The 24,912-nt window shown below is 36.0% G+C and overlaps 1 protein-coding gene across 2 annotated transcripts in view; it reads right to left on the reverse strand.

The window, feature by feature from the left end:
- Nucleotides 1–24,912, reverse strand: part of LOC115452680 (amyloid-beta-like protein) — a 126,592-nt gene that overhangs the window by 2,400 nt on the left and 99,280 nt on the right. The window contains exons 2-16 of one of the 2 annotated variants that reach the window (XM_030181281.2): nt 7,382–7,543; nt 5,643–5,778; nt 4,989–5,207; nt 4,496–4,690; nt 4,064–4,218; nt 3,730–3,837; nt 3,453–3,578; nt 2,943–3,080; nt 2,516–2,662; nt 2,081–2,176; nt 1,618–1,800; nt 1,154–1,354; nt 919–1,014; nt 673–774; nt 167–337 (exon numbers count right to left, since the gene is read on the reverse strand). In XM_030181281.2, coding sequence (XP_030037141.1) covers nt 167–337; nt 673–774; nt 919–1,014; nt 1,154–1,354; nt 1,618–1,800; nt 2,081–2,176; nt 2,516–2,662; nt 2,943–3,080; nt 3,453–3,578; nt 3,730–3,837; nt 4,064–4,218; nt 4,496–4,690; nt 4,989–5,207; nt 5,643–5,778; nt 7,382–7,543 — 2,235 coding nt within the window. Of the gene's footprint in view, nt 1–166; nt 338–672; nt 775–918; nt 1,015–1,153; nt 1,355–1,617; nt 1,801–2,080; nt 2,177–2,515; nt 2,663–2,942; nt 3,081–3,452; nt 3,579–3,729; nt 3,838–4,063; nt 4,219–4,495; nt 4,691–4,988; nt 5,211–5,642; nt 5,779–7,381; nt 7,544–24,912 lie in introns of both variants that reach the window. The other variant, XM_030181274.2, reaches the window with a different exon arrangement.

Below are 24,912 nucleotides of genomic sequence, written 5' to 3' on the forward strand. Positions count from 1 at the left end.
AATCAGTATTAAAATAAGGTGCTGCTAAATCAAAGAGTTTACTAATCCTATTTTTTCGTGGCTTAAAAGTTTACCGCGAATTCGCTGCTGTATTACAATGACGTAGATAATGTAGTTTGGGTTGATGCTATTAACAAAGTTATTTAAAAAAATGTAGTATAGTGACCTGCACGAAGCCCTGCGCATGCGGCGCACGATCGCGGCGGCGCGCAACAGCAAGTGCGACGCATGCGGCGGCGGCGAGCGCGGCGCCGCCCACGCACAGCGCGGGGTACAGCGCGCCCGACCCGCCCGCTCCGCCCGCGCCGCTCGGGCCCGCGCCGCGGACCGTGTAACCCTGCAACACATACAAATTAATTTCAGTACCTACACCACAGGACAAGTAATAAAATCAATCAGTAGATCAGGCCAACAAGCGGAGTCACAAATTCGTGGGATCGTAGCTAGATTTACCTAGCTAAAGTTACCACAGAAACAATTCGTGATTTTAAGTCTCGAAGGACTTTAATTTGTTTAATAACATAGGAATTTATAAGCAAATCAAGAGATTTATTTACTGTTTAAAGTTTATAGAACAAAGACAAAAAAACTATTATGAAGTACTACTATATTTGGTCTAGGTGTTCGTTTGATATAGTGTAGCACCATTGTAGTGTATATTGCTGAACTTACAGGCTGTGAGTGTTGCAGTTCATGTTTGAGAGCGTGGGCGGGTGGAGGTGGTGCGCGTTCTTCAGCATGTTCCAAAGCGGCACGCAGTCCCTCGCCTTCAGTCTGTAACATACATTATATTGTTTACTGACATCTAATTCTAGGGACTAGATGAGACAGTAGTACCTACGAGACTACGCCCCTAAATCTAGATGTAAATAATTCTTATGAAAAACAATGAACGTAATATAAAAAAAGTGACTTTACCTCACTAGTGGATCGTCGGCTCGTGGTCTCGCTTGCTTCAATAGTCTCAGCAGTCTCGCTCTCGGGAGCATCGGTTACAGTGGTAGTGATCATTTCCTGAAATTAATTAATTATTCTAAGATATTACGACGCACACAAAAATACTTCAATGCTTAAACAGCGCTTGTTTTCCACTCAATGAACATACATAGAACATTAATTTTCAATAACAAATTTAAGAATCTGAAGCACTTACGGTAGTGGTAGTGTCCTGTGTAAATCCAGAGCGAGTAGTGATGTCATGGACGGACACAGGGGCAGCAGATGGGGCGGGAGTAGCGGAGGCAGGAGACGAGGGTGCAGACGTGGGTGTAGGGGCCGCTGTGCTGGTCTCGTTCTCGCTGGGCTCGCTGGCTTCATCATCGCTCTCTTCGCTTTCCTTCACGCCGTTGGAGGTCTGTAAATTGGTAAACGTAGTAGTAAAAATCGAGTAACATGGCTATTCGTTTATTTTATGATTGACCAGTACTGTTGATGCTGCGAGGATTTTAAAATCATTGTCTTTTCAGTCAAGAAAATGAAATGATTATGATTTGATTTTGCTTACTCCAAAGTTATCTCTAAGAACCCCTATTATAATTTAAATCAGGGATATTCGATAATACAGTTTCACTTACGCTATTACGTTTAGAAAAGAACATCGTCGCTAAGTTAACTTACCTTAGCCCGTTCGTTCTGAATGTCCTGTCGTTGCCTGGCGCGCTGGTCCCTCTTGACACTGAGTTGTTCGCGTGCGGCCTGCTCGCGCTGCACCTCGGCTTCGATGCGGTCTAACAACAGTTCCTCGGCTTCGGGAGTCATCGACATCAGGGATACGGCCATGTCATCCTTGGATTGCATGGACTGTAAAATAATGACATTTAAAGGTTGTCGTTATCAACACCTAAAATAGGCACTACATAAGTACCTTGTTTTATTTTTAATATTTGAAAATGTAAGTAGGTATGGTGAAGTACATTAATATAATTAATGAGATCCTAGAACTTGGCCTACATCATTTTCCTAATTATTGTTGTTGTTTTTTTCTAATTATTAAGTAATTAGAAGAGGCATCAGGAAAGTCCATACCAACTTGTCATATCTCATGGTAGAACAATAAAAATGGAATTTTATAAGTACTCACTTGCACATAGTCTTCAATAGCGGTTCCGATGCTGGCATAGAGGTGGGGGCGGCGACGGAGAGCGGTCAGGGCACGTTGCAGAGCACGGTCGGCATCCTAATGTTTAAACAAATATATAATTTCTAGAATATTCGCATGAACCATAGCAATCTAGGGTTTGTTGAAAAACTGGTAAAACTGTGTGTGTGTGTAATAAACAGCATGAATAGGTCGACCGAATTAAACATGTCACGCAATAAAGCGATATGAAGTTATAGCTTGCCGCGTTTCGTATAGTGAGCAAAATATCGGGAGTCCAAAACATTCCCCAGTCCTTCATAGTGATCCATGATTTCTTTGGAACACCAGGTGTTAAACTGAACATGATTATGAACATAATTAAACTTCATAAACGTTTAAATTGTGCTATACGTAATTCGTCCTTAATTAGTTTACCTGAAGTCGATCAGCAGCGCTGGTACGTTCGGCAGCAGCGGCTTCCCTTCCAGCGGCAGCAGCGCGTCTCCACGCAGCAAGAGCTCCACTACGTTCAGCAGCTAGGGCTCGGACCAAACGTTGCAGGCATTTCTGGACGCGGTGGGCCTTAGGCAATATAAACATAAATTAGTGACAGCAGCTCTAGAGGGTTTAAAATGTGGTGTAATGCATACCTCTCTAAGACTTCATAATAGGGAGTTCATAATTTCCTGACTAATCACTTTTATAATCATTTCTGAATTAAATACGGATCTTACCCTTGACATGTATTGGTTTCCTATAGTTCGCACCAGCCAAATTAAGTCAACACGTCTTACTTTATTACTTTTCAAGCGAAACACATCATTATAATTTTAGAAATAAGCAAGTGTAAGTAAGTACTTACATTTGGTGGAGTGTCGCGAAGAGAGCGTGTATAGCAGGCGAGCGCGGTGCGGCGTCGCTGAGCAAGGTGCGCCAGGACTCGCTGCTGATGAAGGGCGGCCAACCGACGACGTTCCGCCACGCCTTCTTCCTCCAGAGACTGGACATACACAGCACAACCATTACTAGACTATAAGACAGAATATTGAAAATCTAACGTCCGTATTTCATATTTTCTGTATGAAACTTTCAAATAACTTTACACCAATCATTAGGTTTAATTTCAAGTCGTATTCGTACTCTTAGGGAGGTAGGTTGTATATTTACTTTCATGGAGCTTCTTTCCTGTATACTGTCCTTCAACAAAATATACCTAGTATACGGTAGCTGCTATCCGTTAGATATTATAGGACTCTTGGCTGGTATCCAAGAGTGAAAGGAATAAATACCGAACTATTTAGAAATTCTAGCTAACTGTGGCAGCATAGTCAATCACTTGAACAGTGTTTATATTTATAACAGTGTTTCTTACTTGAACATTAGCCTGGAATTTAGCAGTCATGCGTTGGCGGAAAGTCTGGGCGGCGGCGGGGTCAGCGGACATCATTGCTTGGTACCTGTCTTCCAGTTCGGACCATTCCTTCATCACTTTGGTAATCTAGTCACAAAAACAAAGACAATAACTACATCACTCGACTTTTACATTATTTTTATAGATCGCGTTGGACATTTCATAATTTAAAAGCAACTAATTTAAACTTCAAAATATTAGTTTCTTTATTTCGTAATTTTGTATTTTATTGAATTACCTTTTCACGGTGAGTTTCCTCCAGGCGTTGTTGGGCATCTTTGTAGCTCTGGTGCTCAGTGCGAGGGTCGAAATGGGAGAAGTAAGGGTCCGAGGTAGCAGTAGAAGCCTTAAAAAAACGTTATTGATTTATAAATACTATATTACAATATCTGTTAATCCCAGCATTGTACCTACCGACGAGTTTTTTTAATTTAATTTATAAGGATACATTCATCAGTTTATCATATTATCCTTTAGGTTTAGAAAAATGGAAGCCTGATCTCCTCCCCAAATACAATTGTTACTACGATTACACGATATACAGCTAATGGTGACACGAAATGTATAGTTACCGTAGTGGTGGTGGTAGTGGTAGTGGTTGAAGTGGTGGTGGAAGGTGATGAGGAAGACTCGGGTCGTGGCCAGGCGCTGTCATCGGCGTCGGTGTAGTCGTCGTCTTCGGCGTCGTCATCTCTCGACAGATCCGCGTCTTCGTCTTCGTCCATATCTAGAATAAAGTAGTGACGAAATATGAACGGTTTCTCCAATTATGATTTTTTTTTGAATAACTTCCGACACACGAGCTTCCTAGTTTTCTTTTAATATATAATGAATTGAAAAGAAAAGAGATAAATTTTAAAATCATAGACCTATGAGTATAAGAATACATTATAGTGTATTCAGTCCTTTCTGTGTTGTCTGAAAGTCGTTCAATTACAATGTCTTCGAAAGAGCAGTTTTTCCCGCATTTGTGTAAATAACGTCAGGTACTGTTAATGACTTACCGTCATCAGCATCATCGTCATCGTCGTCGTCGCTAAGGTTCAGGGTGTCATCATCATCATCGTCATCAAGAGCATCATCGTCATCAAGAAGGTCGTCATCACGTTCGTCCATCGCCGCGGAAGCTGCCAGCATGTCCTCACCACCAGGGCTGACTGGTACGCCGACATCCATGGGTTTGTGCATCTTTACGTTTTCTGAAATAAAAATAATTGATATAACAACTCCTGAAAATCATTTTTCTGGTAAACATAATAATTCAGCCATAATAACTCAATCAAATTCCATCTTACGAAAATCTATTAGCATTATTGGGTAAGTGGAATAAGAATTAGATCATTATAAAAACACTTGATTAGGTTATAAGTGTTCAATTTTTAATTATCTACACGTGAAGAGATCAGGACTAATATGTGCAACATAACATCTATTCACCATTTCAAAGAAACTATATGAGAGTTAACATTCACGATAAGCATCAAATACTGTACTTACCCTTAAAATGTTTTGGGCAGCAGACAAACTCAACGCCAGAGAACAAGCTGATTCCGCAGGGCAGGAGCATCGCGAAGGTCCTGAGCCGTAGTCCTCGTTGAGCGCAAGCGCGGCCGGCAGTAGCGTTCCACCGCGCGAACTGCCAGCATCGGCTCTGGTTGTGGATGTGGTCGAACAGGCAGCTCTCAGGCACCAACAGCGCATCCGATTGGAATGGACCTTCTGCCACCAAACGCTCTTTGTAGATTCGGGATTATTTCAATATATTGTGGGTTTAAAACAACGATAATCTTAAACTGAATCGAATAAAGTCGTCATTGATATTTTGTTTACACGATTTGTGAATATCTTTCTAGTCTGAAATCAGCTTAGCCTTTTCATTTGAAAGTAGTTCATTAACTATTCTATTGATTACAAATCTACTTGAAAATAAACATAGGATACTTCTAATGTAACTTATCTACTGTAATATTATATTTTGAGTCTTCTTATAACAAAGACTGTAAAGTTGAAGATGAATCGAACGAACGTTTTACATACTTTAGGCATGCATTAGGTACACCTATCTACAGAAATCGACACATTTAGGAATTAACAACTGTAAGTACCTCCTGATACAAATGACATTCCAATCAAAGCAAATATTATACACACCGAGACAGCGGAAAGGCTTGACCCATCTGGTGACCTTGCACTTGGCAGCGTTGCTGGTTCCCAGCTTGCACCAGTTGCTTACTTTCACGTAGTGGGAAGCTTCGACAATGTTAGTGATATCGTGGCTCGGGTAAACCTATGTAAATGAATAAACATGACAATGTGGTTTAGAATCACCCCTGATACCTCGAATGATACCTCGAAATACGCTTGTTGTTACCATTTTTCCTTTGATAGAGGCGAGCTGCTAGCAACTAAGCAATGATGATGATCAAGTTATTCTATTATTCTTACAGTTACAAATCAAAAGCCGTAAAGTAAAAGCTGTTGAGAGAACCTTGAGAATTGACAAGAAGAATCTATAAAAAAACTAAGCCTGGAATTATAATAATAAAAATATCGAAATATTATCTTTCCGTATCAAAAATTAAGGTTAAGAGCTCAGTCGAAGATAAAGAAAGACACGAATAATCTCGGGGCACGAATAATGAAATTTTGTTCCCATGAGACGGCTTTATAACGTAAATTGGCTGCTAAGTGATGGTAATGAGATTAGTCACAAATTCTGCTTAGTCTGTCGCTGGGGACACAGCAGAAGTTTAACATCACGGCCTTCCGTTGAAAGGGTCACGAGTTTCTTTGTTGTCTCTAAAATGATTAATACGATAATTTTAAGTTCAGCAAAATTGCCTCTTCCTTGATGTAATTGAAGCTATGTCCATACGGAGATTATAACTCATCGTTTTAGTGTCATTAATGTGAAGTTAAAATCCGTCTTGTCTATTTTTGTTTTAAATACTTAAATTTTAAAGTTTATAATCCCCAACCTTATCTTATAGGGTACTTAAAGTAAAAACTTCTTCAGAATATTCGATTATAGTTCGAATTTCGAAGTCTAACATCTACGATCAAAATGTACGACAGAACTGCCAATATCGAACTAGATTCCTCAATTTGTTGTTTTGTCCATACAACACGTACAACTTCGTATATCACAGGAACATGTGTGAGCTTCAAGATATTGCTTCGATCCTGGAAACTTTCACGTATAAGTTCGAAAAATATTTCACGAGCCGATGATAAATCCTTCAGACGACTACGATAAGAAGTTTCCAAATTACAAATTTCTTTAACCATACCTACTATTAATAGTAAACCTTCATATCCTATAAAAAGTAAACTAACCGTAATCCGATACTGTTGAACTCATTTGCTCCTTCATAATTTTAATCAAAGCCCGGAATTTTATCGTTAAAGTGCAATAGCTTTGGAACTTTCTAGAAGCCAATTGCCGAGCTAAATTCAATATGTGCAGAATGGAAGCCGGCTGTAATAATGTTAGGGGACTCAATTTGCCAGGCGCAAATTACGTAGGCCCGATAATAGAGCAAACAACCACAGCCCCGACAGTGGATACAAGCGGCTAATGATTTGTAACCGATGTTGCATGAACATGCTACTCTTGCCAATATTAGCTGGTGACGCTTTGACGCGTCGCTTAGTCTGTGGTTATCTAAAATGAGCGTTTGTGAACAGGAAAATGTCTGGTTTCGTGACCTTAATCTAGCCCTTCTAGTGTTTTAAAGATAAATTATTGAGATTACTACATTATCTGATGAAAAAATATATTTTTGGTTTAAATATTTGCAATGTGGTTCAAGCAAATTAACGATGATATAACAGTTAATAATCTCAGTGCAAATTTATAGACAACTTCTCATAAATATATAATGTCATACCTTCTTGCAGTAGTCGAGAATCTCCATCTTGTCCTTGAGGCAGTTGTGGGGCTTGGTTGTAAGGTCGGGCGTCCACCGGCCGGCGGCGGACATGTACTGAGGGTGGTAGGTGCTGCCCGCCTCGCAGAGGACAGCCACCTGGGGCTCGGCGCCGCTGCTGGCCTGTGGAATAAAAAGATAATGTTATTTTATGCTCATTCTTTTTTTTATATCGTCTATTGGTAGACGCCGGTGCTTTGAGAATTTAGAGATTGACTCTAGGATTGTTGGCATCATCATTAGCTAAATCATAAAGTCAAGAGCCATAAAATCATCAGACCTAATTTTTTATTGCAACGAATTCTAATTATTAAGCCCGTACTCTTTAATGTTTTCTTATGTTTACGCGAATGTGAGACATTGAAATTAAACTATTTTTCGGATTTTACTCTTCGAGGTCACGGGAGGCACTGTGTTGGTCATCCAACCTCAGTTCCCACCTTAACCACTAAGGCTGCAAAGTCATCTAAACATCGGGAGAATATTAAAATGAAAAATCGCGATAAAATCAGAAAAAATGTTTAATTTTAAAACCCGTGAAGTTTCATATAACCGTTTTAGATACTGCTTAATATTATAAGTTTCGTCAAGAGTTAACACTTCAACATAACGGTGTCCCGCTTTAGATTCATTTCAATATACATCTCTAAAGCGTAATACTTCAACATAACGTAACACAAAGTTCCGATTCTGATTCATATCAATATATATCAAGCGTGAACGAAATCCTTTCCCCCTTGCTGTAGACAATATAAACATATTAAATTCGTTGTAAAATAGAAAGATAATTCAAGACGGGCCCAGAACGAGCTGTCAGGTGTGTCTAGACTGGCGGGGAGTCGGCTCCGTAACTTTCAGACATTACCAACAGAACAACTTGAGGACGGGTCAACGAACTGGAGTGCAAAAAACACTCTCATCTTATTGAATAGAAATTTTGATACTGGCTTTGTTATATGAAGTATTTAATTGCTAAATATAAGCAATTTTAATTAAACGCAAATATCAATTTAGTCGTATTTTCATAGTCAATTTGCAGTGAGTTTCATTTATTAACGTAATGTCCGGACCCTGTATAAATATGACGAATATTCTAGAACTACAAATGCCACATCAAAACAAATGACAAAGAAAATACATGTTTGCGTAACTTTAGCAGGAAAAACCGAATATATTTTTCCATTCGGTCGCCTTAGAATTTTCTTTTCCTTTATCCGAACCAGAATAGAATTATCTTCAAGTCTAATTGTATAAAGTTTCCTAAGTTCGTGTCCGTTTGTGTCAATAAAGACTTTTGGATGCTACAAAAAACTTTCGCAGAGCATTTCCTCATCCAATGTGCGAAATGTAGTTTTTTTACGAGAAAAGTCACCGACAGGACTGTCCATAATCACTCCGATCGTTTTGAAGTCCGTAGGAAACATATTATACACAATTAATAGAATATATGTCTCAACTCAACGAAAATTTGATTTTGTACTATCAAATATACTTAGTAGGTACTCTCTTTCCTTATGTTATTTTAGCTTTTACTTATCACTAGTTTTTTATATATTCTACTCTAAGTTTCTAGCTATATTGTAGCCCGATATGGCGATAGACTCGTCCCTCAACATCATAGGATGGAACACACACGGCGAAAAGTAGGGGCCATGGTTATAGCTCTCTCTACCCCTTCGGGGTAAAAGGCTAGAATAGAAGCTACTATCGCTTATTGTCTTAAAATATTAAAGGACCTTTTTACATGAATAAATATTGGAGCATATTTCAATTCAAAAAGCAATAACTAAAATATGAAAATACAATATACTAAAAAATGTATTGACCGCCCGTTCGATTAAACAAAGTGGAATAAACCCATTATGTAGCGCCACCCTTTCGCGATATATCCATTACCTTCACAATACATTGCTGTTTTATAGATATGACTAATGGACGTTTTGTAAACACAGGCAGCAAAGTACAACATGCATTATGGATTTAGTGTCGTTGGAATATTGATGTAAATTATACATGGGATCAGGTGGTAGTTTTAATGCTTTAAGGATTAAAGTTCAAGGGCCATTGACGTAAAACAGCCAAAAAATACTGTTTAATATTTTGATATAACTATCTATAGATGCTAATTAATACTTAGAAAGAAAACTATATAAGCTAAGCTTTTGAATTATTTTGATCGTGTCTTACAACGGCCCTTACAATAAAAAAGGCCTTTATCTTATTATGAGGCAGGTACTGGATTAAAAGGCATATTTAATAAACTACACCTGCATAGACTATTTCGGCGCCTTAAATGCATTATTAAATATGAAACGAAACATTGTTAAGAGCGCAATAACAAAATATTCCTCTCACGTAGCACGAAGTTATAGACTTTTACGTGCATGTCATGCAATATTTAACCATACTGCCTACACTGTGGTTACGTGTCCATTAATTGTAATGACTGGTAGGTTTTCATCAACCACGTATTCTCGGCATCGGTGAAGTATGCATAACTACTCTATATTATATCATCCATCAGCATGTCCACTGCTGAACATGGGCCTCCTCTACTACTGAGAGGGATTAGGCCTTAGTCCACCACGCTGGCCTAGTGCGGATTGATAGACTTCACACACCCTCGAAATTCCTATAGAGAACTTCTCAGATGTGCAGGTTTCCCCTAAACATTTTCAGATCGACCACCAACAGCGTCGGACGTCCACCCACGACGTAGATAGATGAACTTATAAAAGTCGCAGGAGCCGGATGCGGGCCGCTCCAATAGATCAATCTATATTATATTCATTTCTACAGTTCTTCCCATTGGCAGCACTTTTCAACTGCAAAGTCTAATTATGAAAAATATACCCTTAAACAGAAACCAAATCGAAGATTCCTAAAAGAAATGGGGTAATTCTCAAAAAGAAAGCAATATGTCGGAAATATGAGCAATATAGTTAGGACATAAGTCGCTAACGATTAACATCACATAGTGTTCGCTACGAACATACGAAGATCATATACATGCTGAGCATAAGGAGAACATTTACCGACCCTCGCCATATTCCGACGTATGTCTAGCCAAAATATCTGCTTAGTGCGAAATACCCAAGGCCGACGAAAGGAAGACTTAATCCCTGTCATTATTACAGAAAGACCATACCCAACAAGGAGACACTACATAATATACTAACGAAAGGAGCGAAACAATAATGCTTCTCATTTCTAGAGGCCAAAACCCAACAGGAAGAAAATTATAAGACCGGTATTTTTAAAGTATTATTTCAACCACAGCCCCCTACAACTCAACTTGTATTTCCACTGACTTTTGTAACGTAAACTCAAGCTATTTTATATTTAGCGACTTCCACTGGCTTATAAAATGTAAACAAAATTAGAGAGTATACTTAACGAGAGCGGTTGTGGAAATTCATTATTACTTTTAAGTTAGGAAATAGTTGGTACAAACAATTTGGTTAATTTACACTTTCTTTAACCATTGCTTTGATGGTAAAGTTTAAGGGCCGCATAGTTGCCTTTTCTTTTTGCTTTTATGTGAAGAGAGGATCATAAAGTTGTTTCGTCAGCTGTTAATTTTAACTTTTCCTCTGATTAGGTGGGTACCTACTCAAATTTTATCAATTAGTTTAATTTTATTACTCTTTACTATTTATTCGTTTACAATTTACATTATAAAAAAAAACACATCACAGAAATTCCAAACTCCGGGCGAATACTGAGAAAAGCCTAAATATCATTTAATATCACTTAAAAATAAATAAACAGCTCCTTAAGCAATACTTTTCTCAACAATACTTTGAATAAAATTAGGACCTATTTCGGTTACAGCTATATATCCAAATATTAACTAATCTGTCTTAAAAGTATTCATCATGACTTTCTTTCTATCCCAAAATATGTAAAAAATTTCAATGTTGCCATAAGCCACGACATTCGCCCAATCTACTACAGGCTACCATTCCCCCACCTCCCACTTAACAGAACAACTCGCAAGTACCCCCCCTCTTCCGGCACCACTTACAGACTACTAGACTTGCTAACTGTTAATTAAGAACTTCCCACTTGCAAATACTAGTGGTTCATTGCAAACATTTCTGTGCCACCTTTATACGTTTATGTACAAGAGATCTGTAGAACAATGCGTAAGTAAAACACACAGCAATTGCTATTTAACTATTCCATATTTAATTGTAATTTTGTAGATATATAATAATTTTAATAATATCAGCCCTGTATTATATAGTATCCCAATGCTGGGCCACCGGCCTCCTGTATTACTGAGAGGGATTAGGCCTTAGTCCACCACGCTGACTTAGAGCGGATTGGTAGACTTCACACATTTTCAAAATTCCTATAGAGAGCTTCTCAGCCATGCAAGTTTAAGCAAGAGATAATTTAGAAAAATCAGAGGTTTGTACCCTTGGGATTTTAACCAGCGAACATTCGGTATGGCCGTCCACACCCAACTAGGCTAACGTCGGTCTATCAAGTACCAATGAAATGAAATAAACTTCTCATCTTTCTGAACGCAGTACTTCAATAACAATTATTTGAATTTCGAATTGAAATGCATTTCTACATTTCTGATGGGAGTAAATAACAGCGTTTAATATTTTTACGGTCCATTTAAAATGTTTAGCGTTCAAATCGCTAGAGCTGCGCTTTTAAATTGCTCTCGCTAGTCGAAAAATTAATTGACTCTTGCATCATTTATTTTTAAGAGCACTGAAAGCGAAATTTACGGGATTATTTAAAATTTTATCGTTCCCTACCAGCTATTCCGTAAAAATTATTTGATAACTTTTTATCTGTAATACGCTACCACAAAAAAGTTTCATTCACTTCATAGCTTCCAAATATTACAAAATTATACTGCTTACTAGCAAACTAATATTGATCACTATGATAAATGTAATAGTGCTTATAATTTACTTCAATCCTCTATATACAGGCTGTTGTTTTTTCACAATATTGTCTAGAAGGACAAAAACTGTATCCATCCGATCGCGATTACGTAAATCTACAATGATTGTTAACTGTGCAGTTCCCTGGATGATATTAGTTATGTGTTTTAGACGCTCCAAATTGTACAAACTTGGATCGTTAGCGCGCCGCTGACAAGAAACTCCGTCTTCGATCTTACAATATGAATTTGTGATGATAAATCACAAATGTTGTACTTGCCGCGTTTCAATGGAGTTGGATAAGTTTGAACGACGATCATAGCTAGTAACTAAACTGCGAATTTAGGGCATTTTGTTTGAGCTAAAATGTATTAAATTAATATTAAATTGTCTATTGAAAACTCCTATCTAATACTCTCCTCAATGCTGATGATATTAAATGTACCTAAAAAGAAATAATGCTTAAAAATCAATACCAAATTTTGCTTCAAAGCAGGAAATCCCGACACAGACAATGTATGCTCTGTATACAGGGTGTTTCATTTCGCGACTTGTCGTCAAACTGTAAACAAGGGCGGGCGGCGCTACTAAGTCCACGTCTAAGTGCAAACTCTGGTAGCGCGCTGAGTTTTATACATAAACTGTAGCGTACTATCATTGAATTAAAGGCTTTCATGTCGATATTTTATGAGTGTGGATTATACAGCGTGTTTGTTAAATGGGAGATTTTAATATATTTCTTCTGCTAAAATATTTTGAATATCTCAGGAAAAACTTAATTGAGTACTAATATTTGTCAGTTTTATCAATTTTACTTGCATTCTGAGGTAGGTATGAAATTTACTGTGAAACAAAATAAATCATAGGTTCCATTTTCAAGTATTACTAACATAAAATTTTCATGTATAATTGAATTTTAATGTAACGAATCTAGGATAGGAACCCGTGTCTATCGACTTGCTAGTCAAATTTTGCCTCCAATGTATAACGACAGCTATCTGCTAAATATAGGTGCGCTTGGAGGATATTATTTTAAGTTTTAATGCATGTTATCATGGACTCAATAGTGAAACTCTAATCTATTATTTAACACATACAACTATTCTAAGTTACTTAACATAGGAAGAGTTTGATTTTAACACAATAGACGACATTTATGTCAAAGAAACGTAACTGTAATAGCTACAAATAACCAATCATTCGTGCGAAGACGGGACAAACACAAGTGAATGTGGTAAAACAGAAATGATTAAAACGATTTACGATCCTCGTTAACTTACTAAATGATTAATAACTCGATTAAGAGCCTTGTAATAAAGCTTTTAGTGTTACACGATTTAGTCGAGCGTGCAGAATTTATTACTTATAATCTATAACATTTTATGACATGATCAACCATATTAATTGCATTAAACTAATGTATTTTGATAGTTTATATTATATGGTTAAAGTTGATTTAATATTATTACTCTGCCTTTTTGGAATTTGAACAAATATAAATTCTAACACGAAAATAACGTAAAAATGTTAACTTACAATATTATTTTTAATATTTTACTCTTAGCGCTTAATAATAATATCAGCCCTGTATTATATACTTGCCCACTGCTGAGCACGGGCCTCCTCTACTACTGAGAGGGATTAGGCCTTAGTCCACCACGCTGGCCTAGTGCGGATTGGTAGACTTCACACACCTTCGAAATTCCTACAGAGGAACTTCTCAGATGTGCAGGTTTCCTCACGATGTTTTCCTTCACCGTTAAAGCGAACGATAAATTCACAAAGAATACACACATGATTTTTAGAAAAGTCAGTCAGTTAGCGCTTACAAATGGAGATGAAAATTTTGCTAGTCACCATAGAATTCTAGAACTAGCAGAACTCCAACGAATTCAAATACAAACACCACGAGATCCAAGCATAAAATTAACAGGTTTAAATATAAATGAACCTTTAAAGTCGTAGAGCGAAACTTTCAATGCGAAAGAAGTTGTTGAGCAAGAAAAGAGTTAAAGTTACAAGTCGGTAGCTGTTTAATATTGTATCCAAAGCGCTCTGGGGACGACCACCGCAACACACCGCTTGCGCCCGATATTGCTAAAGTTGTGACTTCAAATACTTGGTTTATTTGGTCAACTTGTTCTGCGCTGGCTTTAACTATCCTTTTAAATGGCATTATTTTCGCATCTAGTATGATGTTCTGTGTTTTGTAAGTTCTAATTTATTTACTATTTATTAACTCGCTGAAAGACAACATCAATTACTGCTTTTAGATTGTCTAGCATTATTTCTTAACTAAAACTATTATTGTTAGCATTTACTCAAGTCTTACGAACAATAATTATAATCGTTTCAAAGCAATACTTAGTTAACTGAAGAAACATAGTGTACCTATAGCTTAGAGCAGACAATTTAAGGATTGTAGCAAATGTTGCGGCGACACGGCCATGTTGAAATGTTGCCAACTGGCATTAAAAACGCCGACCTAACGTAATTTATAACAATACTGGAATTAAAAAAGTTTTTTATTACACTACACTGCTTTGTTCACGGTCTTAAGCTTTTGAATTGCGTAAATGGCGTTTTGCATTTATCTCGAGTGTGTTTGTTTATTTTTCTTGTGTGCTATTGTAATTGGAATATTAATGAGAATCTGTTGAACCGTCTCAGCTCGATTGAGTTAATTAATTGAAGAAATTTTTCCATTTGTTTTTTCATGTTTGGTTTTGGAGTAAATAAATGGAACTTATTACTTTACGTATTAATTGCAATTCGAGTATTTGTTTTATAAAATACTTAACATGATAAAAGAGATTTGAACGTAGGTACACTAACGTGCTTTATTCATTTATCTCAATTATTCTATTATAATAAATTTTAATGAATAACAGCTTCTAAACCTCCATACAAATTTATTTTGTCGACTGTAATAACGAAGAAGCCACATTCGTAATGAATTTGTTAATATTAAAGTATTACAACAATGTATTTCATAACTTCTTGGTATAATTAACAATCTGTAAATTCCAAAGAAATTGTGTTTACGAAGAATATGTTTCAATTAATGCGACTTTAGATCGAAGTTTATATTGAAAAGGAAGTTTGTTATCATCATCTTCGTAACTCTGTTCAACATTTTAATTATTTTGTGGATACTGTTGTTTAAAATATTTAAAATTAAAACTTTTTAACCAATCTGGAGATATTTAACGAAGATATCTTTAAAAACCAAAATTTTAACAGGTGGACATAAATTTTACCTCACAATGATTCTCATTGCTAGGTTTCAATTGTAGATTCACTTTATAATGAGTTTACGTTACTTTTTTCAAAATAAATCTCAGATTTTGTCAGACAAAACTACAGAACTTAAATTAAAATGGGTAAAAGTCAAATCTCATGCCAATGAGCATTTCAAGTAACCACCTAAAATAACTGAATGTAATTTAAATCAATTTGAACACGACACAACCAAAAGACACTTTGGCATCCATTAAACTTACAGGACTTAAAACGGGCTACGGAAGTCCGCTGACAAATTAAAATCAAAAGCAAACTTATTCATGCTAATGTATGTAAATTGCACCTGCAAAGACGCTCGTAAGCGCGAACCGAACTACAAGGTTGCTAATAACTATGGAAGTCTTCTTAGTGGTTGCTAATTAAATTCGCCAGTTCAAAACTAAATACCTAGATTCGCTAGAGTCCTATTCTTTGAGATGTAAACTTAGTTACCTGTGAATGAGGTAAATAAAATGGAAATTACATTTTATTATTTAGTTTACTGCTAGAAAATGTATTGCATTTATGAATAAACTAAATAACACAGATTGCAAGCTCGTGCCTGTTTGTTTTCTCTTGTTTTGAAACGTGTTTCATTAACTTATGATATAAATTATTGTTACGCGATAATTTTTAACTACAAATAACGTACCATGTGAAACAAAAGCGAAATATAGACTAATTATAACCCTACTAATTAACAATGTACAAAGTAACATTTCAAATATGCCGACTGATAATAAATCAAACGGACTCAAAAAGACAATCGGTAATACTTAGCCAAAATAATTCCTCACAAAAGGCCATTAAACACAATTTGTCTCCATAAACAAGTGGACGAAAGTTGAAGACTGTTCTGGCAACACCGCCCCATCTGTCACAGTCGGCCAGAGTCGCGCTGCACTTAAACGCTCTTAGCAGCTCGCCTTCTTTTTACACGTTCCTCGGGCGAAAATGAATATGTATGTACTCGACAAGCGAAATTAAAAATTGGTATATTAAAAATGTTTTGTGGCGCTGGATATTTGCAAATAATGAAGATATGATGAAGTTGGCGATGAATGCTAAATGTACTATAAATGCTCATGTTATTGTTATGTACAAGTTTAAGTCTATAAGTGGGAACAAAACATTTTGCAAAGGAAAAGTATAATTTGGTGTTATAGATATTTTAACTTAAACCAAACTAATTTTAATTAATCACCCACGATTTACACGGCAAGTAAGACACTCAATTGTGATTACAACACTTCTAAAAATAAATAAACACACCATAAGTAATAAAATTCTGAAGATTTTTTCAATTCTCAAATCTACAAAACAGTAACCACTAGACATACAAAGAATACTTATGCCTTTACGCACCGCTTTAAACATACAATGCTAAAGAAACTTGCCGTGTAAGGTTCATGAATGCGGTCTCGCAGATTACCTATAGATTTCTTATACTCGTGATAAATGGCCGACGGAGTGACTTGACGGGAGGACCATTTGTCTCCCTCTTTGAATGTCGGGAAAAAGTCGTATTTACATATTGAAGCTAAGAAGGCGTTAGACTAAACGTGCTTGTCATGTTAATGTGTGCCAAGTTTGTGTAACCGAGTATAGGTTAGAAGAAATTTAGACGTTTGAAGTTTGAATATTTGGATCCTTAAAGGTTGAGGCGGAAAGGTTTGATTTAGGACCAACTATTTTTACTTTCAAGGAGACGGGGGTTTTGTAATTGGTTTTAAAACTAAGGGATTATAAATCAGATATTAATTGTTAATATTCGATATTTTAATATTACAATTTAGACGTAACTCACTGTACTCGAAGTCCTTAGACAAATGTTTTTAAAGAACAAAATATATTTCACTTGATTTAAAAACACGTGCAATATGTTATTCGTAAAATTTACATGTCCGCTTTTATATCAAAACTATACCCAAAAGTGCCAAAAACTTAAATACTTTTACTGTGGTTAGGTCTCCATCACAATATTTCTAACCACCAAACAAACAAATCAACATTAGAAACTAAGTAATAGTAAATAATCCGCACATTACCCCTAAACATTTGACATTTTAATACAAGATCTGTAAGCAGAAACAATTTATTCGGTAAACACTCACATAATTTACTTTAACTTGGCCATATTTCACGTTGCGCCCGCCGGAGCTTGTCAATAAATCCGTCCGGCCACTCCGTAAATATTTATTGGCCATGTCAATTATTGGCCATTGTGAACTCCGGGGGATACTGATCAGATTATCTAACGTCGGGGGTGGAAAAAATGGTCTAAAATACGGTAATTGTTGATATGGAGCGCTGTATAGCGATTAATGGGGAATCATCCGCTGTTAAGATATATCATCGGAGTTTAATATGATGATGAAGCGACTGTGATGATTGGCAGATTTTGCAGGCAAGTTTTGATATTAAATTCTATGATCATAGCCTATATGTAGTTATGAAACAAAATTATGATTTACAAAGTCTAGCATTTAAAATATGTAGTCTTATGGAGTCTCGGGTAGGTTTATACAAGGTTTCTGTACCGTGTGTTACTGACATTTTAAATTAAGTTTATTTAAATCTAATATTTAAAAAAAAAATTGCAGTAACCTCACGCTACAGTGATATAAGAGAAGATAGAATAAGACTTCAACTAGGTATTCCTAACGCCAACTGCATTGAATTTTTAACTTCACAGAAAACAAAAAGTAAAACAATTACATCATATCGATAAAAAATATTTTAAGTTCAATATGCCACCAACACAATGTAAATACATCCTTCAACTGTACCTAATTATTCTTACATTGCGAAGTCACGACTGACATTTCTTGTAGCTTATTAACCGTGGATTCTCTTTTGGTTAAAAGTGTAAAACACAAGGGACAAAGTCTCAAAACTGACGGCGACGTCACACTATAAAAGAGTGGTGCAATGAAAGAGAATTTTGAAAGCGCACTTGATATGCTAAAATATGCTGTTTTGGACGTCTAGGCTCATTTTTTACGTACTTTCAGTAATATAAACCATATTTTGAGAATGAATGGAATTGTCAAGACTGGAATAATATTTTTCGTCTTGCGAAGTGAGTATTGCGATATCCATAATGCAGCATTTCTTTATACAACAGAGTCTACTCTATTATAGTTTTATTTTGTTGGCAGTGTCTATTCTTTCCAAAAGTTTTTATTCTTCTATCGTTATCAGAAATATCGAATTTAAAATCCTTCTATGAATACTGACAACAAAATCCTTTCATTCACCCTCAATTCCTTCCCTTAAAATAAGACTTAAATCTACCTCGATCAAGGCGGCCTTTCACAACACCATCCCTTGTCGGCACGTATGATATCGATTTTCTATCATTGGGGTATTTGTCTCAGCGAAGTTTGGAGCCGCGACGTGTAGAGTTGACACAAGTTAACAACAAACTTGGGAAGGGCGACGAAGTTCTAACACCTAAGACTATCCTATTAATTTCTGCATGCTTATACTGTGGTTTACACATGGCGCGGTAGGAGATTCCGTTTGGAAATGTTCAAATACTTACAGAGTTAAACGTGATTTTACTAAAAGAATTACAGAGGGTCTAATGAATACCTCCTTATATGCATGCATAGGAAAAACTTATGAGCCACACAAATCATTTTAAAACGAAACTAAAATGGGAATTATTTGCGGTGGTTAGAATTCTCTGCACGGCGTCTTCAATGTGAACAGTTCTATAAAAATCAATATAAAACCGTAGCACGGCGTCAAATTTTTGAGATATTTCAAACAATCTTTGTCACGTATAAAACTGTAAGATCAGTAAATAACAATACAAAAGCTCTTATCGTTTTGAGGCATTACTTTCCGACACTTTGAATGAAATCAAATCTTTTGTTTTTGTATAAATACGCTCAATCTACAACGATGGATCAGCTACTTCAGAAGTTCATACTAATATAAATTAACTTTCGAGTAATCCTCTCCAATTGCCAGGGATTTGCCATTGCGGCATCTGTTATTACGATATGAAGCCGAGTCATCAATTGATTGAACTCGCTCCAACGTTTGCTAGCCCATCAGAGCGTGACTTTCATTTAGTACGTTGAGTGGGAAATCTTCATCTAGTGAAGGAATTTGTGCTGAATCACTGAGGGTGTGTACCTAGTGTTAAACAAAAGCTATTAACGTTACTAATGTAAAGGAGCGTAAGTTCCTGTGTTCAAGGACTGTGGCTTCAGGGATAAAGTTCTGAGCTAATTCTCTGGTGAAGTTATTTTAAGATTTAAAATGGAGTCTAGGTTTATTCTAGAAGTAAGTCTCTAGGGAAATTAATGCAGAGTTGTTGCTTGTTTGTTAACATTTTCACGACGTTACCATAACCTTTTTCACTGCATAAGACTAAGCTGCATAAGGGCCCATTCATACGAGTGATTTGCGAGCGTGTGTCAAGAGAGCCAAATAATGAGGGCTGAGGACGAGCTCTCAACACACGGCAATTTCAAAGCGTTTGTTGCGATTGTGCCAATAGAAAAAGGAAAACAGCACAGTATATACTATGATTTTGCATCGAACACGTTTGAAACCCGCTGTGCATTCGCCGCGAGCGTTTTGTGATCACCTCACGCAACACGCTCGTAAATCTCTGGTGTGGATGAACCCTTACAGCTTTCAAAATAATTGCTATACTTGGCTACAACTATAGCACCGATAGGTACGTCGTCTCCATTAGCGCAGCTTGCCGGAACTGGCAGAGCGCCATCAAAACTTCATAGGCTTCGGAAACAACTAACAATTAAGAAGCCATCTATCAAGCAGCAGATTTATTAATTCCATTTTGGAATAACTTGCATTTTATCCTTAGTTTCATTTTGCTGTTTACGTAGCGTGAAAATTGTTTTTATAACCGTTTTTTTACTTACGTCTATTCAATAGCATCCCAAAATTGAATTCTATTATCAACGTTCTTCACTTTTGCTAAAACACATGTACATCATTGATTCTATTATAGGTACATTTTTTCTATCTTCCTAAAGTCAAATAACACTGTCCAGCTAAATAACAATATTCGCAGTACACAGAGTAAATTCACTTTTAACCACTTTATTTGTAAGCGTGCCAGCGAGCGATGTTACATCACGGATAATCCGAAGGCTAGAGTAGCCAACGTAAATTGATGTCACCCATTTTTCCAACTATTCGGTTTTAAGATAATAAAGGTGTTTCTATAGAAAAAAGCAATTGCGTTATTTTGTGTATCTTTAAGAGGTAATAAATAGTAAACGCTCTGGGAAGTATAGAATTTAGTATAGAAAATAAGGAAAGTTTTGCAAATCCTAATCGTGTTTTAAAATTATCAGTAAACAGCATTTAGGGAGATAAAAAATCAGCTATTCTTAAATCATATATTAATGATTTACTCGTACTAAGATAATTGTAATTTAATGTTGATTTTTTAAAGAATCGGCAGCATAATACCGTATCGATTTTGAACACTTACAAAAAAGTCTACATATAAATAATTATTGCAAACGACGTCACTGCCGACAACGGAATGCTCCATGTAAACATAATCTCATTTGATGTTTAACTTTCGGTTGACTTTTGAAAACAAACGATAAGGGATATTGCCAACGATCCCATAAAATCCAATTAATTTGGGACGAGCACTCGCTACCGAAGACGTGATTAAAATAACAAAAAACGGCCCAATTTGATATCCTTCGGATTGCGTTGTCTCCTCTAATGTCATTGCGTTTCAGGAAATATAAATTCTACGAAACGAACTTTAGGCTCTGTAAATTGAAGCCGTAAAAATTTGGAAAGTAAAATTTTTGTTTTCAGTTTTCTGGTCTACATCGTAATTTACGGTACAATCAATACTTCATTATATTTTTTTTAGTATTTTAAAACTTGAGAGATGATACATATCTCAAGGTTTAGATTTATTTAGTAAGTACTATGTTTAAAAGTCTGTAAATGATTTTAATAAACTGTAATTAATTTTTAATTCTAATAAGACAAGGATACAATATTATTACTTCTTATTTTTTTAAAACAATAAAAAATATATTTCACATTCATTCTTAACTGTAAAAAAGTATTTACTCTTCAAACAATACGAGAATAACTTAAGTCGAAACGTTTAATATCTCAAATACACAAATCGACCGATTACAAATTCAAAATACGGGGGATTGTCGTTGGAATTCAAGAATTTTGTTATAATTAATCATGCTCCGTAGTCACTTGTCTCTAGGGATGCTCCGGGGTCGAGGTCTGCGTGTCGATAATTTGATCCCCAGCGACTACTACAAGGCTGTTAATTGATAGTGCGCTTCGTTTCAAGTAGAAAAACTTTATTGATTTGAGGTTAAGTTGTATCTATTACTGTTTTATTTGGTTATCCATGTTTATGTTAATGTTATAACTAGTTTTAAGATATGAAATACTCTCATATTTCTACAAACTCATATATCATATGAAATGCAACATGATGGTTATTAATGTCGTTTTTCTATTGGTATTACTCCTGAGAACCTGGTTAATTTACCTTGTAAGCATTCTATATACTAGATATATAATGTATTTCCAATATTTTTTATAGATAGATGTAACATGTGAAAATATAATGTGCTAACAAAAAATTTTGAAAATTTATTATGACCATTAAGAAATTGATGTGGAAAATCCATATAATAATATAGAAAACAATGTTATTTATCTTTTATTACCAAAGATAAACTACAAAAAATATTTTATATAATCTGCTATAATCAAATCATCATTGTTCAAATACTGAAACCTTCAAAATACTTAATGACCCAAAACGTCTTCAAAAATGTATTATTTGTCGAAATATCATTCAACGAGTCCATGTAATTATCGACAAAACTATGACATCTCTATCGTTCGTATGTTTGTGCGTAACGCGGACCGTATTGATTTTGGATGCGCGCGCACACTCATCCCCCGTCGGGAGGGGGGAAGAACAAGGGTGAAGCGACGAATCGAACCTTTTTATGGGGGGGGCGGAGCGATCCCTAAGGTTAAAATCGGTGTGTCATACCGAGGGTGTTTGTCAACTTTTTAATTTAAATATTTCGTGAACGCGATTTTAGGGGTCATTTTAGAACAAAAGTCCAGTAAGGACATCGGCTTTATTTAAAAGCCTATCAATTTAATAATTCGCAGTCTTATGGAGTTTTCAATCGGCTTTTCGTCAGGAAGCCATTAACCGTTCTATTTAATGTATTGACGAGGTTTTGACGTGGCATTTTGTACATGTATCGTTAGCTTCTAAGCGTTCAGTTTTCACGGTCGATGGCTTACATAATAACTAGCTATTGTCCCTGACATGTTGGACAAATGCTCTCTATTGTTATACAACTACGTTTATGAACCTAGTAGCTTCTGACTTGTCAAATAGTTCACGTTATACCAGATGGGGAGTTCTGTTGATCACTATTTCAATGTGTCAACATAGCGGGCGAACAGTAATTCCATATGTCCAGTATACTATTCATTATTTTGAAGATAGCTTTAACTAGTTACTGAGAATATTAAAATAAATTATATCATTATAACGTGAGCATCTTCAAGTCACGAGTGAATAAGTATCATCTAGGCAAGCGTGCTCCACCGTAGACCACATACATCACTTAGCATCAGGCCATATAGTATACAATCCCAAGCTATAAGCTACAAAAAAAAACTTTAATTAAAGTATTTTTGTGGGATTTTTTACGATTTGCTCATAATTAGACTTCCTATAGGGATAAACGTCAAGTCAAAACCCGATTATAAAAACTAAGCCAGATTATTCCTGCAACATGCGTGATAAAAGTGTTTACATTAGAGTGGCATCGGGGCAGTTAAAAAAAACATAACTCATTTTAAATCTATTTTCAATTACCCCTGCTTTAATATACGATTTATATTAACGGGTGAATTAACTACACAGATTGAAACCGCGTAAGGGTTTTATAATTTAAACAGGCCTAAACCTTATCCATATTCCGTTGTCGAAGTCCCAGGCTTCAATGTTACATTGTATTTAATAAACGTTGGCCCTTCGTGCCCTGTTCTCACAGCTGTTAAAGAAAGTGTATTTCGATTACTGTCTATTTCGAATACATGTATTACGTTCAGACTGTTTAGGGCCCAAACGTGTTTGGTATACGAGTATTTTCCTTTGAAAATGGTGTAGAAATTGAGCTGCGTAGGTTCTGTAAGTTTTGAAACTGTATACCTAAATTGGTACGTACGAATAGTTCTGTCAGTAAAAGAAACGATTTGATATCGTAGTTTCTGACAAGTTAATTAAACATAGCCGCTCAAAGAAACCAAGATTCTGAATAACTTTTTAAATTAACTGTTCTTAATAATGTAAGTACGTAATACACGGCAGTTATATTATTGATTTCTCTTTGTAAAAGTTATTTTTTATTTTAAATATATCTTAAAAATATATGCAATGAATAATCTCTGATTGTGGGGTTCAAGACCCAAGCTACCGTTTGGAAAGAATTCAAAGTGAAATAATATTATTTATCATTATTATAACATCAATAATTCTATTTATAAGCGGCGATAGCCTAGTTGGGTGTGGAACGGACTGCCAAGACGAATGTCTGCAGGTTCAAATCCCAAGGGCACACATCTCTAACTTTTCTAAAAAAACATGTGTGTATTCTTTGTGAAATTATCGTTCGCTTTAACGGTGAAGAAAACATCGTGAGGAAACCTGCACATCTGAGAAGTTCTCTATAGGAATTTCAAGGGTGTGTAAAGTCTACCAATCCGCACTAGGCCAGCGTGGTGGACTAAGGCCTAATCCCTCTCAGTAGTAGAGGAGGCCCGTGCTCAGCAGTGGGCAAGTATATAATACAGGGCTGATATTATTATTATTTAATTCTATTTCGATATAGAATCATTCTATCTGCAATATACACGAGAACAGTTAACCGCGAAAACGATTTATGCAGTTCAAACTAACTCCCCGTCGATCGTCGCATAATACAAGATATATAGTCACTCGCCACTGACCAATCAAACACTAGGATTTACGTGTAAAACCTAAATTTATAACCTAAGCCATCGACCCGACGCATTGTGCCCCACGATATATTGCCTGCCACAAAACCACTTTGCTTTTCAATACGAATGCATAAATGTATGTTCGTCAGTTATTTTTTCATTACCTTTGAACGTTAATGTGTTTGTTACGAATATTCGCTCGTCTAAAATATTCGGTGTTTGAATCGGATTTTTCGATCAACCGAAAATTGGTTCGCGTTATATTTTTATCGGATC

The sequence above is a fragment of the Manduca sexta genome, chromosome 11 (assembly GCF_014839805.1).
Source record: "Manduca sexta isolate Smith_Timp_Sample1 chromosome 11, JHU_Msex_v1.0, whole genome shotgun sequence".
Classification (NCBI taxonomy): Eukaryota; Metazoa; Arthropoda; class Insecta; order Lepidoptera; family Sphingidae; genus Manduca; species Manduca sexta.